This window comes from Musa acuminata, chromosome BXJ2-5 (genome assembly GCF_036884655.1).
Source record: "Musa acuminata AAA Group cultivar baxijiao chromosome BXJ2-5, Cavendish_Baxijiao_AAA, whole genome shotgun sequence".
NCBI classification, from domain to species: domain Eukaryota; kingdom Viridiplantae; phylum Streptophyta; class Magnoliopsida; order Zingiberales; family Musaceae; genus Musa; species Musa acuminata.
This window is the reverse complement of record NC_088342.1, coordinates 43,073,448-43,088,564: the sequence shown is the minus strand read 5'-3', so window position 1 is coordinate 43,088,564 and position 15,117 is coordinate 43,073,448. Positions and strand designations below refer to the sequence as shown.

Here is a 15,117-nt window from a genome sequence, read left to right as displayed (position 1 = left end):
TTAGCAGAATAAATTATGTGCCATATGGAGCAAATGCCAACACAAGCATAACCCAATCAAATCTCATGAGTTGTGAGAAAAAGACAGTAACCGATGCTACCTTTAGCCTGCATTACCTCATTCATCAGCACACTGTTAACATGCAGTATTTATTTACAGCTTACTGGTTCGCACTTAATGACCTCAACAGACTCTCCCTATCGCTTGTGCTGAATGATTGTTTTGTGCCATAAAAGTGGTTGGGATGTCTTCATAAGTGGCAGAGGTGGCCTCTACCAAGAAATTGATTTGACCTTTTGTAGAGTCAAACACCAAAAAGCTAATGCATTTATTAAGAGAGATGTAGCAGCAGTACCTGCACCAACAGCAGAAAGAGTTAGTATCAAAAAGTCAATTAGCAGATGGTCCAAGGTGAAGAATTTGGAAGTGCAAAGCTTCATGTTTATGACTTCAATCTTTAGAAGACTCTTGCATCCATCACCAGTAGTAACTCAATCTTGAAAGCATATGGGTTTGCAGGATGCCAAGTAAGAACCATGGGAACTCCTGTTTATAACATAAATCAGCACATCTTGTTTCTGTCAGGCAAACAAAGATTACAAGAGCTGATCATTTTCTAATTTAACAAGCAGTAAAAGATCTAATGTCAAGCTGCAAACAGCCAGAAGAAATAGGCTATTCTTAAAATTCATGTCTATGAATGATGAAGTCCTCTATCCTGAGACAAGGTGTGATCCAACAGAAAGTGTAATCTGGGAGTTGAAGCAAAATAATTCTATCCGAGCCTATTGGATCACTTGGTCAAGAGATAAATCTTTCTTGAGTCATTAAGGTCTAACTTTCATGATCCTCCTATAGATGGTTTATTGAAAAACTCTATCCCTGTTTGTATTCAATAATGTCCTATTTATTCTGAAAGGAAAAAGTCCATAGAGCATAGTTGAAGAAGCCTCCATATTACACTTATTTTGTAACCACAATAGGTTACAGAAGATTAAATGCTTAAATGACGAAATATTCTTTTTAGATATTTTGTTAATATGAGATGTTGCATTTAATAGTTGTCATATCCAAGATGACAAAACTTTGATAGTCATATTCTCATTGGTATTTGGGGTATAGAGTGTGGTTGATTCTTTCTCTATTTTTTTTAAGCTTTGTTCTGGAGTTTAAGAGAGGACCATGAGGATTCTCAAATATGTAAGGCTAAAAACCTTTCAGATGCCAATTTGTCTTATTCGCTTCACACAATTAATGTCTTTGAACAACTAAGAATTTCATTCTTGGTTGGAGGTCTTGTCTTTATACTCGATATATGCTTGCGATATTATTTCAGGTGCTTTTGTCAAGGAAGATTTGAATGATCAAATTCGACTTAAGTGAGTGCCTCTATTGAAAAACAATTAGAATTGAATTTACAAAGATTACCTTTGACCTTTCATCTTATATTACACCAAGGAGACAACTCTCCCTAACAACACCTTGTGTCTAACGACACTCACTAACAGCCCTTAGCACTAGCATTGATAATCGAATGACAACAACTAAACCTACATGGGACTCCAAAAAAGCAATCCTTGAAAGTGACCCTTAAACACCATTCCTAGCTACTCTATACTGAGATAAAGAAAGAGACTATTCCACCATTTAAGGTTTCGATTGTCAAATCTTGATTGATCAAAGATAGTGACCATCTCAAGAGTCTACTATTCTTCGAAAGAAAATTGTGTTTTCACATCCATTACATTACTCAACAAGACCGATGAACTCTTCAAGAACCTACATCGATTGACCTAAGTTTGTCAAACCCCAATACATGATTCATGACCCAAGGTATATATCGATAGGCTTTACAACTCAACTACCTCGCTTTACAACTAATTGTGTTTCCACTCCATTAGTGGAAAGATTAATTTTAGACACTACACAATTAGTGCTTCAAAATAAACTAGAACATGTATCACCACTTTAACTACAGTGAGATCTTTGGACACTACTTGACTTAACAAACAAGGAACAATGAGTATAAAACATGGTCGCTAGTCAAATGTCAAAAAGAAGAATTAAGGCCACTAACACCAGTAGCAATTATAAATTACTTTTCAACAGTTTATTGGGATGAGAAATGGAAAGTACTGCAAAATGATAAAGAACTTAACAAATTGTTTTGCATAATGCATAATGCTGAAAATTATTTCCCAAAAATATCAAACGATAATTGACTGCATAGCTAAGTAGAGAGAGCTCTTCATTGTTCTTCATAGCAACACCTGATATAGCTTGAGCAGGAAGAGCTGGGAGTAGCATAGCTTCAAACTCTGTGATATCCGTCATGGAAGAGTTTTGTGGCTAAAAGTTATTGTAATAAGCTTGTCAAAGATTTCAAAATCATTTTAGCTACTCATGATAAATGGAACTCAAGACAGGAAAATACTTACTATTATAATTGGTCAATATTTTTTTAATCCTTAGTCAAAATTATATTTTTTGGAGGATAAGTTACTTGGAGGAAAAGAATTTAAGTTTGGAAAGACTTCAAAAGAATACTTTAAAATTCAATGGTTGATTGGTCTATAAGTACTCTGAGCATCCTAAAATTTTAGTATGGATGTGAAGTTAAAGATACACATTCTATAAACTCTTAAGGTATTTTTCTAATAGATTAAGTGGTCATAATTTTTTATCATATGGTGTCCAAGGAACATTAGAGCTTGATTTGAGTTAACTCAAAATGGAATTTTCTTCCTTTTTGTATTTTATCATTCTGGCAATAAAATATTTGAGTATTTCTGCATAGATTTAGGCAAAAGTAATCAAACCGTATAAATCTTGTCTCCACTGTTACACTGTATATGCATTTGCATTGTTTCTTGATATAAGAATCCTATTACCCAAGCTCAACTTGGTAGTATATCTCAATGGTTTGGGAGTTTGGGAAAGATTTTGCTGAAATAAACTTGGAGAAATCAGGAGTTGTAATTCCTATTTAGTGAGCAGGAGGATATATATTATATACAAAAGACAAACATAGTTGTGGGTGCTTTGAGGAGTCTTAGCATTATTCTAGTTATATTTATTCTCAAACTTGTTACTTGAATGGGATATATTTATGGTTGTTATGGATAGCAAATGAGCATAGAGGGTGTATGTACCCAGTGCATAAGGCTTCCATTAATGCAGGATCAGGAAAGAATCAATATACACAGTCTTATCTCTAAATATGAAAAGGTTATTTCCGTGATTTAAACCCTAATCTCTCAAGGTGCAAAGAAGCAGCTTACTGTTGTACCAGTACCCATCCTCTAATGTTGCAAAGGAGCAACCTTATGGATAGCAAATACTTGAAAGAAAATATTCAACTTCATAATGATCTTTGAAATTGATAAGATCCATCACAAGCAACTAAGCGAGAAGGAGATGAGCTGAACTCTTCGATCCATCCAAATTGATAAGATCCTTCTTAGAGGGGAGGAAGAAGCAAGGCATCAAGAAGACTCCTCAAAGGGGAGGAAGAAGGAAGTTTGTTCTTAAGCATTGGACCTCAAAGGTTTGCTTGCTATATACTTCCCCAAAAGAGCTCCCATAAGTGGGACTCATTATCTTCAATTTGTTCCAAGATTCAAAAGTACAACACGTGGCTCTCATAAGTCATAAGTCGGATCGACTCTCCTAGTTAGTTGGTAAAGCCCTTGATGTTGATAATAAGGTATTGGGATCAAATCTGTCTTTGCAATTTATTCTGTGCAAAAGAGAAATAATATAGAGCAAGTCACAAGAATATAGTCTATACTCGACCTGATAGATTTGGAACTTCTTGATATTGTACTCTTCCGTACACAACAGTTTCACTAATCAACAATACTTCCAAGTACTCATGACGCCATCAACAATCCTTCATAGCAAAGTGGGCTTTCATCTAGCCATCAGGTAGAAGGAAAACTTGATCATGGCATTTGATGAAAGATGGACTCTGTCCACCATACAGGAAAAGAAGAAAAAGAAAACAAGCACAACAAAAAGTGAAAACAACTCCTGTCTAGGCTAACTCTGTTTAGATACTGTCATCCACATATAAACCCATCGGAGACTGACCGATGTAACAAAGATATCAACTGAACAAATACTGGCTATTTTAATCATTTAAAGCCTCTATACAAGCCTAATGACACCAAGGGTCACACTGTATCATGTTTGGTACAAGTACATGCAAAATTTAACATTGTACACATGATGTTTAGCAAATTTGATTCCACCCAAAGCATTTTCCAAGAAGACTTGCCCAATCATGAGCTGAGAATTCTTGCCATGTCGATCCGACAAGTGGAAACATACCCAGTAGATCCCAGGTATGATTAACCACCAAATTGTGACCGGTTGATCAAACACCAAATTTGTATTTTCCTTTGGTAGATTACCTGAGAGATATTAAAGTGTGATGGCTGAAAAAGATTTGTCTACGATAGCTTGGTAAAGTTGTCAGGATCGATTTTGTTCTTAATTCCTTTCCTACTTATATTCTTTTAAATAATTGGGTGTCTTACAAAATTATTAGGAAGATGGTTGGTTGCCAAGGGAGTTCTATTGGAATGAAAATGATTTTAAAAAAAGAAATATGATATTATTAGTTAGGATATGTAACTATTTGGGAGGCTTAGGAATCCAAGATATAATTACCATTAAAACTCTAATCTGATTCTCCAAATTATATCTTCTTTGAGTGTGTCTATGCTCACATACTCTGGGAACGTTTTAGAACAAATTTGAACCTTAATCTTCCTTAATTTATGTTCTTTGACAATTGGAGTGAGAGAGTCTAGCTTTGACAATTAGAGACTTCTTAAAAATTTACTTTGGGTTTTATGGCTCAACAAAAATAATTATCAATATCCCGACCACCAAATCAAATTTTCTCTATATTATGCAAAACAATTGCAATGACTAATGTTGATAGCTCATTTAATCCTATGTCTCATACTTAGTGCATGTAGCTCCCGTTAATTTAAGGTCTAGGAAATGGTTAATGTATGCAACCTTCTAAATATAGAGACTGTTTCCGTAACTCAGATTATGATCTCCCAAATGAACGACCCTAGCATTATACTAAAGCCCACACTCTTGAATGATATAATATTGTTTCGAAAAAAAAGTTTTGGAGGTAAAATGAAGAATAAGAAGATGGTAAGATAACCCTTGTGATTGTATTTTAATTATATTATAGAAGTATATTGCATATTAAAATTATTATCAATGGGGATTCTTATAAAATAGTTCTACCATTCAATCATAGCACAGTTATGATAGCACAACGGTCCAACTGAAGCATTAATGGGCTCACTTAATGACATTTAAGAGACATCATCCAAATGCCCGATCATTTTGTAGGTGTGTTGTATATAAGGTGCATATAAGGAGTCCTCTGGGTAATACACTAATTCCTCATTTTTGCTCTTTGAATTAAACAAATATAAACACCAAAATCATATTGTTTTTCGGAACAGAATTCAATGTTCAGCATGGATGGAGTGGAAATAAAATGAATCTGGACAATGAACTTGCATGGTGTCCCATCACAAATCATTCATGAACTCTATAGCCCAAGCTATTGATAAGGTTTCTTATAAATATATTAACCTATCACATCAATGATTTACAATGTTGATTGTCATCTGCATGATCGTAAACTTCTCTTGGAAAAAAAATTGTAAACTTGAAAAGTAAAATTGACTATCAAACAATAGATATTAACCTTTATGATTAAAAATCCAAAAAATTCTAAAGATGGATGTCACATATAAGATTTTATGATCAAAATTATTCGTAAGTTGATCCAACAATTTTTTCATCTTTTTTCTTTTAATTTATTTTAGTTGAATTGTAATTGTGGAAGTTTTAGTTGATTGAAATTTTGCTAGCAAAGCTCATCTTTTTTATGGATGCATTCATAATTTTACATATGTTTTTGGTGGAGAAACCTAAGAAAGAAAATCATATATAAGGCAAATACTCAAAAAATCTGATTCCTATATTTTATAATTATGTAAAATAGTTAATAAGTAGTCTAATGCTTTCCATGACTTGTAATTCTATTCTTTTTCACAGAATTATTACAAATCATCCAAAATTTATGAATACTTTTTTTGTGAATATTGACCATGTGATTTTGGTTTTGGATTTTACTAGTTTTGTTATAAGCAAATAAAGTTTCTAAGACTGAGAAAGATTCTTGTTTGCTTTGCCCAATAACCTCTCCCTATTTTGACTTTTAAGGTTCAAGAAAAAGACATGCACCTGGCATATATTGCAACAGGAAGATACTGTAGGTGGTTTCCACCCATCCCAACACTAAATAGAAGCATTACTGATAAATGTTACAATAAAATAAGTGCCACATATATCAAGATATAAGATTCAAAATTCCTTATTTGATGAACACTACTGTATTAAAAAAGAAAATCCATGATTCTACTTAATTAGAGCTGTCAATTTTTAATCTGAATCCACCAGTTTATTTGCTGGATTCATGTTAATACTTCTTAAGCATTAGAAAAAAATGAAAAATTGCAACACAGCTCTTGGAAACCTAAGGTCAAATCCAATAGGGATGACCAAATTAATTGGGTGGCAGAAAAGGACAGGCAACCATGGAAAAACAGTGGGCAAGTTGTGAAACTTGTCAAGACCTACGCCTACTTATCCATTGTCATCAAACTTCTTAAAGGGGCTGTCCATGATTTCCTGTGTTTTCTGGCACTAGGTTGGCAAGGTTTTGATGTCATATGGGCCCAGCATTGTATGAATCTTCCAGGGGACAAGACACTAATTGGAAGGTCTCAACAAGATAAACATGTTTTCATTGACTGGGAAGACTGCAAAGATACCTTTTCTTTTAGTAGGTGAGATGAGACAAGTGCAAAACACAAGAAGGAACTGCAGCCAGAATAGCATTAATTAAATAGAAGCAAATTGACATAGACATGCAATATCTCATTGAAAGTGACGCTAACGTTAGAAAGAAGAAATGAGACCTCTTAGACGTCTGTTATTGAGCTCCATCCAACAAAAATAAATTGCAGCAGCAACCAGAACAGTTCATTTGAATCCATTCCCTGCCTGTGAAGTTGAAACCATTTGATCTCTTGTTTCTTTGTAAACCTGCAGCAGCAATCATACAGTTACACAGCTCATTGTAAACAACTACAGCAGCAATCAGAAACGAGGTGCAGTATCTTTGAATACCTTCCCTGCCTATGAGGTTGAAACCATTCGACCTCTCGTTCCAGAGTGGGTCATACCCTGGTGATGCCACAGTGCAGAATTGTTTCTCCCATATGCATTTGATCAGCTCTTGCATAAAAAACACAGGTGGAATACTTTTCCATGCATCTGCAATCATAATCCATGGAGAACTTGTGGAAACACGAGTAGCTTTGTCGCTCTGCTGCAAGTGCATGGAAGACTGTTTTGCTTCCTCCCAAGTGCATGCAATGACAGGGCCACCCAGCAGAAGCCAAAGACCATCTTGGGTTCATAAGGAGATGCCTGACTCTATCTTGTAATTATACTATTTCAGCTTTCTTCCGCAATAATCTCAACCTTAGTCAATAACACAGTTGTCAATACCCTAACAAAGTCATGATATCCACCCATAAAGCACTGTATTCTGGTCATTTTGAACAGAAAAAAATAAATAAGTTATACAAACAAGAACCGCAACAGTAGCAAAGAATTAGTATCCTATTGTGTTGCTGGTAAAGAATTATTATCTTCAAAATCACTACAGTAATATTAGGTATTTCATGTTTTGTTCTTTAATTTTCTACAAGACTTGCCATGCATTACCTCGGCATGCTCCATGAATAATTAGAACATTCTTTCTCCTAGTATGACTTTGAAAATATATACTTTCGAGCTGATAGCTGATATATACTATTATATCTTTTATAGAACTCAACGGCAAGTAATGATCTATGTAGCTGATCTCAGATAAAATATATATGCACTTCTATGCTGATAGTTGACATATATTTTTTTCTTACACAAGCATAGTGGTGATGAGATTTATGTAATTGATCCTAAATTGCTGGAACATTGGGCATTATGGTTGGTTGTGGCAGAAGTCTTTTTAATCCTAAAAAGTATAAAATTATCCATCCTTACCGAGATCAAAGGCCAATCAAAATAATGGGAAAATTACATGCATGAGCTGCTATGAATTTTTTTTTGTGACATTTCTTTATGGTTATGTAGCAATACCTCGTCACTTTAATGATCGATTGTATTTATTAACAATGGAGGTAATCAAAGTTCTTGAGGATCCATCAGTCCAAATGAGAAATTAAAAGCATAAAAAACAATGCTCAAGTTCGCTATGACACTATTAGGCCATCCATTTGTATTGCCATTAATATATATATATATATATATATATATATATATATATATATATATATATATATATATAGGAATTTGTTCCTCATCTAGAAAAGGCAAGTGGGCATTGGCATTTCCTCTACAGTCATCATCATGCAAGACCCACAACCACCCACCAGAATTAATATATAATTCATGCCAGAAAAAGACACTAACTAGTGGGCATGAACTATGCATATAGATCAAGTTGGAAAATTGTGAGCACGGGAATACATTTTTCTACACTTCGATGTCTTCATTTGGTTGGCACAAGTCAAATTTAGATAGTACACTACAATATCTATGTCAAATCTACCAATTGAAATCCAATTAGTTTTGGCAAAGTAATCAAAGCTTCTTCCACTATACATGTAGTGGTCAGGTAGGTCAAGTCCCACTAATAGAATGGTCACCTCAACCATTGCATGTGCTACAGTATTCTCCATTTCAAGTATTTTATCCAAAGAGTTTCCTCGTAAAAGGTTTCACAAACATTTGTAGTTTATATCAAGTAATTGTTAAGGAATCCTTTCGAACCCAAATTACTCATGCCAATAATTTTCTTTCTTGTTCCTAAGAGTATCTTTTTTTCTTAAAATGTTTTACACCATATATATGTGAATAAATCCAGACTGCTAGATTGCACACAATCATTAAACCATCAAGTGTCTCCTCAGAGTAGAAAATAAATGTGATTCTTTCAGCATACACAAGTTCTCATGATTCTATGGAGTGATCCTCCATTCTTTATACAGGTCCTATTGTAGAACTGTAAGATCTTAATAGACTCCCTTTTTTAAAAAAAATAATTATTTCTTTTTCCTTTGTCATGCACACGCAGAAACCTGATTCCAATAATATCTCAAATGTAATTTTTTTCACCAGCAAAATTTAAATATATAACCCTCCAGCAACAAAGATATTGTGTAGCCAGCTAGTGACAAATTAAACCACTAAATCACTTCAACCTTGAGATGCATGTCAATTATCTGCACAGTGAGATAGTGCGGGTTGATCTGCCACCATTTAAGTCCTCTATTACCAGATTCTTAATTGTGGTTCCTACTTCAACTTCCAATCTCACCCACTCACTCGGACAAAGAAAAATAAAAATGCCGCCATCAAACCGTACCCTCATCACAGGCTCCCACTTACACCCCACCGCACCAGATTGGGTCAAAATTTTCTCGGATTTCTTTGGGGAACATGGAAATATTGTACATAAATATATCACAGGAAAAGAAGGAAGTAAAAGAAGATGCATATGGAATGAGCGGTCGTGATTGGAACTTGGAATTAATTGGACGACCTTAGATGGCGGCGGCACTGTGGCGGTGCTCTCCCTCGTAGGTCACGATCAGCATCGAGGGGTCGTCCGGCGCCCGCTCCACGTGCTTCCTTGCCGGGCAACCCCGCAGGGTGCTGCACTTGTAGTAACCCCTGCAACACCATAAAGGAGAAGAGGGCGTTAGATCAATCTGGGGCCGTTGGTTCGAGATCGGACGTGCGGAGAACGAGTCCTTGCCTGGGGTAAGGTGATCCCTTGATGGGCTTCTGCCCGTACTTTCGCCACGAATACTCGTCGGCCGGGATGTCGGCCGCCTTCAAGCCCACCGCCGGCACCCGTATCGTCCGCTTAACCCGCGGCTTCCTGCTCAATGCACGAGACTGGTGATTAAGTTTGGGGCACAACCGCGGCGTAGGTTAGCTAGAGCGCTGATCCAGGCGCACGAGTTGCTACCATAAGCAGGTAGCGGATCTGCTCGATTACCTTCTCTTGGAGCAGTGGCAGCGAGTACCCGGGACGGCGTTCTTGCCGGCGACGTGATCCGAGTGGGCATGAGAGTGCTCATGCCACCGCCGCTTAGGCGCGGACGAGAGGGGCGGCCTGCTGGCGGAGGCGGCGGCGGGCAGCGGGAGGAGGAGGGAGGACAGCGCGAGATTGCCGTTCGACACGCTGCAGTCTCGGGTGACGGACGACACGAACGAGGACGTCGCGGACGTCATCGGCATTGAGATGCTGAAGTACTCCTTGCCATATCGAGTGGGCGGGGGCAGCTCGCCAGCCGCAGCGGTGGAGACTGGCCTGGTGAAGTCGAGGGTCAGCGTCGTCTTGGGAGGCGGCGGGAGCGGGTGGTGAGGGTGGATGACGCGCAGCGGTATCGGCGCGAGGGTAAGACTCTTCGCGGCGGCTGGCAACGACGGCTCGGCCAGAGGAAGCGGCGCCACTGGGCCGCGGCGGAACCGGGCGTGGCCGGTGCCGTCGAGGATGGCGATGACCTTCTTGAACTTGGAAATAGCGAAATCGGCCATCTCGCGGCAGTCCAGCTGCTGCTGCTGGTGGCGGTGGGGGTTTGAGAGGTGACGGATGAGGTGCTCCATTGAGCGAAGCCCCGCGGCGGTCGCCTCCTGGATGGCGATCCGGTCGTCCATCTTTGTGTACCCCACCAGATCAACGGCCATCACTCGCAGATAAGTAAGCGAACATCAGAATAGAAGAACACAAAGCCGAAGCGAGCGAACGAAGGAGAAGAGCGGGACATTTTATAGTGGGTGAGAGGAGGAAGACAGAGACCGTTAAGATTCGTGTCAACGGTGCCCATCCATCCATACGTCCATCCGACGGCTAAGATCGCTCGTTTTCTCTTCCGTTGAGACCGAAACTCGCAGCAACACTCTCGTCTACCCCGACAAAGCTCCTACCTCCGTTGCTGCTAAATAGAAACGGTAGACCTGATGGGGGACCCACCTTTAGACAGAGGTACGTGGGAGGGTGGATTTCTTGTCTTTCGTGTTTAAAAAACGAAGAAAATACAAAAGAAAAAGAATAAATTAAAATAGGCAATATATTCTTTTATTGTCATCCCCTCGTCTACCTGTTGGGTGATTGGGTAGTGGTTGGGGCTTGCCTGCAGAGCTCTCGTTCTCCAATAAAAAGGCAGGTAGACATCGCGTGTGTCTTTTTGATAGTAAGAAAAGTATTTGCGAGTAATAAAAGCCGCAGTGGTACATCGACGTCAGTCCTTTCACCAATCACGAGGTTTCAAAACGCTATCAGCCGTTCGATGAGTAGACTTTGTCTGACTTCCTTTTTGCTGATCCGCATGCTCTTATTCAACTTCTCAATAAATTATAATAAACCTACAAAATATTTAAAAAATAAAAAAAAATCATGCAGATTGTAATCCAGATGATGTATTCAATTTATTTATGTTAAATAAAAGAAATTGTACACATGGGATTTGAATAGCTAATATTGAATGGCTTGACCTAACCTTGATTGAGATCTAACCAAAACCAATGCATTGAACATGCAATCACCTATGGGTCTTATAAGCAATAATTCACTTAAAATGTCATCATGGTCTCAACATCTCATCATGCACAAATGAAATTACACTAGAATTCTACAAGATTTTGTCCCATATTTGGCATAGCTTTTTTTAACATAATTCCATTTTATTAATTCAAATATGCAATTTGGAAATTCCAAGGGAGGGAGTTATTTTAGGATATTGTGGTTGCTTGTCTCACTCTACTATTTGTATGGCCATTAAATAATATGTCCTTTGCTCTCATTTATTGCTATGCAGATGAGCCTTAAATAGGCTGATATGCTCAAACAAGCCCATGGACTACCCTGTTAAAAGATTCAATTATTTGTATGGTCAGCAAGTACATAGTAATAAAATACAATTAGGCCATGAAATCTTCCTACTTTATTGGGAATCAAATTCTTCATCTTCTCACTTTGGTTCTATTAAAATTGGCATTATATTCTTTATTTCAATTGGATTGCTTGGAGGAAAAAAAAAAGATTTTGGTAAGATTTCTATATAAGTAAGAAGATAATCTATTGTTTTATAAATTCTCTATGTATCTGAAAAAACATTGTATAGATTATTTTGATCATTGACACACCACCAACCAACCTCTTGATGTCCTCAAGGGTTGCATAGACTCCTCTCACAATATTTTTCTTATGCTGTAGGGTATAAGAGTGTGTCTTAACATTGAACTTGACACCTAGTTAAATGTTTCCATAATTAGTTGCTTAGAAGTGGCTGGTATGTACATTCTTCTCAGTCTCTTCATTCTTCTGCTTTCCTGCATTTCATGTGATCCACCTTGCTATCTCAGGTTCATCATAATGTGGGTGACAAGGAGAGGATGGCATCTACCATGTGTTCTTAGGATAAAACTAATCATGTAATCCCTTCTTCAAGTTAGATCCATGAGTTGACTGCTGTACAAGGCACTGCATATAAAATTTCTCTTTGGCATGGTAGTAGCCACATGAAGTGTTTGATATCATTGCCATCTCTAAGAATCTTTCCCACCTTTTGACGTAAAGAAGGGGGTGCAGCAATTAACAACTCTTCGGTGGGAAGCTTAATCCCTTCCAACCCTACAAATCCCATGTGGTTGGGGTAGCTTTTCTTTGTAGATCCAAGGCCTTCAAGCTTTACCCTAAAGACACCCACACCAACTTGTTTAGTGCTATGATTGCATGTATTCTTCAAGCTTGATTCATTTCTTTGATGATGGTATTGATAGAGGAGCAGACATGCATGGTTGAGCAGCAAAGTGATCCAAGGCTTCCTCTGAGTCTTTCATGCATTCAGTAAATGATACCTTTCTGTCTTTCTACTGGCCCTCCTTCCTCATACAAATCATTCCATCATCTCATCATCATCTTCCTTTTCATGGACGTGACTATTTAACTACTTGTCCTTCCCTCTATCTCTCTCTCTCCTGTTCCCCACAGAGACTTGTGTCTTTGTGTTCTCTCCTCCTCCTCCTCCTCCTCCTCGGGTTCTCGCGTCCATGGGATTTGAGGTAGTCGTCGTGGGCGAATTGCCTTTGCTTCCGGCTATAAAGACGTCCTCCTTGATACAAGAAAAACCCGTGGAAGGCGGTCCAAGAACGAAGGACGGCGAAGAGGAAGAGTGCGTGACACCGGTGGCGGAGGAACACACGCTGAGGCCGGCCGTCGTGTGCCCGCCCGCCCCGAGAAAGCGGAGACCTGCAAAGCGGACGGTGGAGGCTCCACCAAATGGCTTTTACGACGTGCCTTGTGATCTCACCTCCATCTTTCTCGCCCTCCCTCTCAAGAAGAAATCCTGCGTGGAGTGGTTACGTCTACTGTAGCTTATTTCCTTGTTTCTTCTGATTTCTTCTTTCTTCTTGTGCATGGACGTGAATGATTTCATGGTCTTCATCTTTTTCTCTGTTGTTGGGGTGAAATTATATATATATATAATGTATGTATGTATTGAAGCAAATAGATGTAATAGATTCAAGCTACAATGCACAGGTTCTTCTTTTCATTGCAGTAATGTGGGAGTAATCTCATGACTTCGATCTGTAAACACTTGAAGAAAACAGCTTCTGTACTTCCTCTGGATGAGTGTCATCAAGTTGTAGAAAATTCTCTCAGTGAAAGACTGCAGCCAAAGATTTGTGGACATTAACATGTCCATGAGAAGGGAAATCAACATGGAAGGGATGAGATTCCTGGAGACAACAGCACATGATGATCAAGTGCATTCTAATGCAGCTTCCAATTCATAATACCACAGAGGACAACCCTGCACTGTGAATCAACAGAGGCATCCGTCATCATCAACACAGACATCCAACATACCAGCATCTCTTATTCTTCTTCTTCTTCTTGGACATGCCTTTATGCTTGATTAGTCTAAGCCATTTACCTAATTCAATGATGCAGTAAACTCTCAGATGATAGATTAGCAAGGACATGGTCAGCATTAGGAAGAATAGTTGTGTCAGTGGCATAGGCTGTCCATGTGGTTGAGTGACCCACCAATCGCCACAGCTCAGCTCAGTGGTCTACATTTTGGCTTACAAGCAATGCCATCTTTGGAGCTTTTAGCCTTTTTCTTGACCACTGTCTTCTCCACTTTCCACCATATCCATCATTCATCTCTTGATCCACACTCACTTTCAAGAATCTAAGGCTCCATTTCTTGTGCAACGTACCATGAAGCAATCTAAGAAGAATTCCTGCCTTCAAGTTGCAACAATCTTAGGTCCCATTTGTTGTAAAAGGTATCATGAACCAATCCAAGAAGATTTCCTGGCATCAAGAAGCAGCAGTGAGGGAACATCAACAGCTAAATTGCTACTTCTCCTTCAGCTGTTCAGGTCTTATTATCTCAAGAGCTGAATTATAACAGTCTTAATTTAGTCCTATGTTAAAAGTGGATAGAGGACTTGAATTGACTTATAAAAGCATGGTGAAAGGTTCCTCGAATGCTCAAGTTAGCTGAGAAATATTGGGAGTAGAATTCTCGAGATGAAATATAAGTATCTAGAGAGAGAGAGAGAGAGAGAGAGAGAGAGAGAGAGAGAGGAGAGAGAAGAACCATATCATGGCCGGAAGGACCCTTACTAAGTTTGACTACCTGTAACAATATGTATATATATATATGTGTGTGTTTTCTTCAAGAGATTGTGCTCTATTTATTTAGAGTAGCATGGTGAAAAGAGTTCATTGTTTCTATCTGCCTCTAAATAGACCTTGGAAAGAAATTAAAGCCCTGCTATATATTATTTTGGTCCATGATTCCTTAGTTTCCTTGTTGCCTTTTGGCTTTCAAGTATCATGATACTCTTTTATTTACCTTATAACTTTTACAGCTAGTGAATTTGCATGTTCTTCCTATGAAAAGTCATGTTAAGTGA

The 15,117-nt window shown here is 38.3% G+C and overlaps 1 protein-coding gene across 6 annotated transcripts; it reads right to left on the bottom strand.

The window, feature by feature from the left end:
- Positions 1-84: 84 nt before the first annotated feature.
- On the bottom strand, positions 85-11,084 carry LOC135585542 (WRKY transcription factor WRKY51-like). 6 transcript variants are annotated; one of them, XR_010487126.1, is made up of 6 exons: positions 10,181-11,084; positions 9,935-10,060; positions 9,719-9,849; positions 7,237-7,660; positions 7,026-7,152; positions 85-3,916 (listed from the first exon to the last, which is right to left on the bottom strand). XR_010487126.1 is itself a non-coding variant. In XM_065109621.1 (3 exons), the coding sequence occupies exons 1-3, from the start codon at positions 10,870-10,872 to the stop codon at positions 9,720-9,722; spliced, it is 948 nt and encodes a 315-aa protein (XP_064965693.1). In that variant the 5' UTR covers positions 10,873-11,084; the 3' UTR covers positions 9,421-9,719. The 6 variants fall into 6 exon arrangements, 1 of the variants encoding a protein (XP_064965693.1); XR_010487127.1 differs by having other exon boundaries at positions 89-546; XR_010487128.1 differs by having other exon boundaries at positions 90-355.
- Between the last annotated feature and the right edge of the window lie 4,033 nt (positions 11,085-15,117).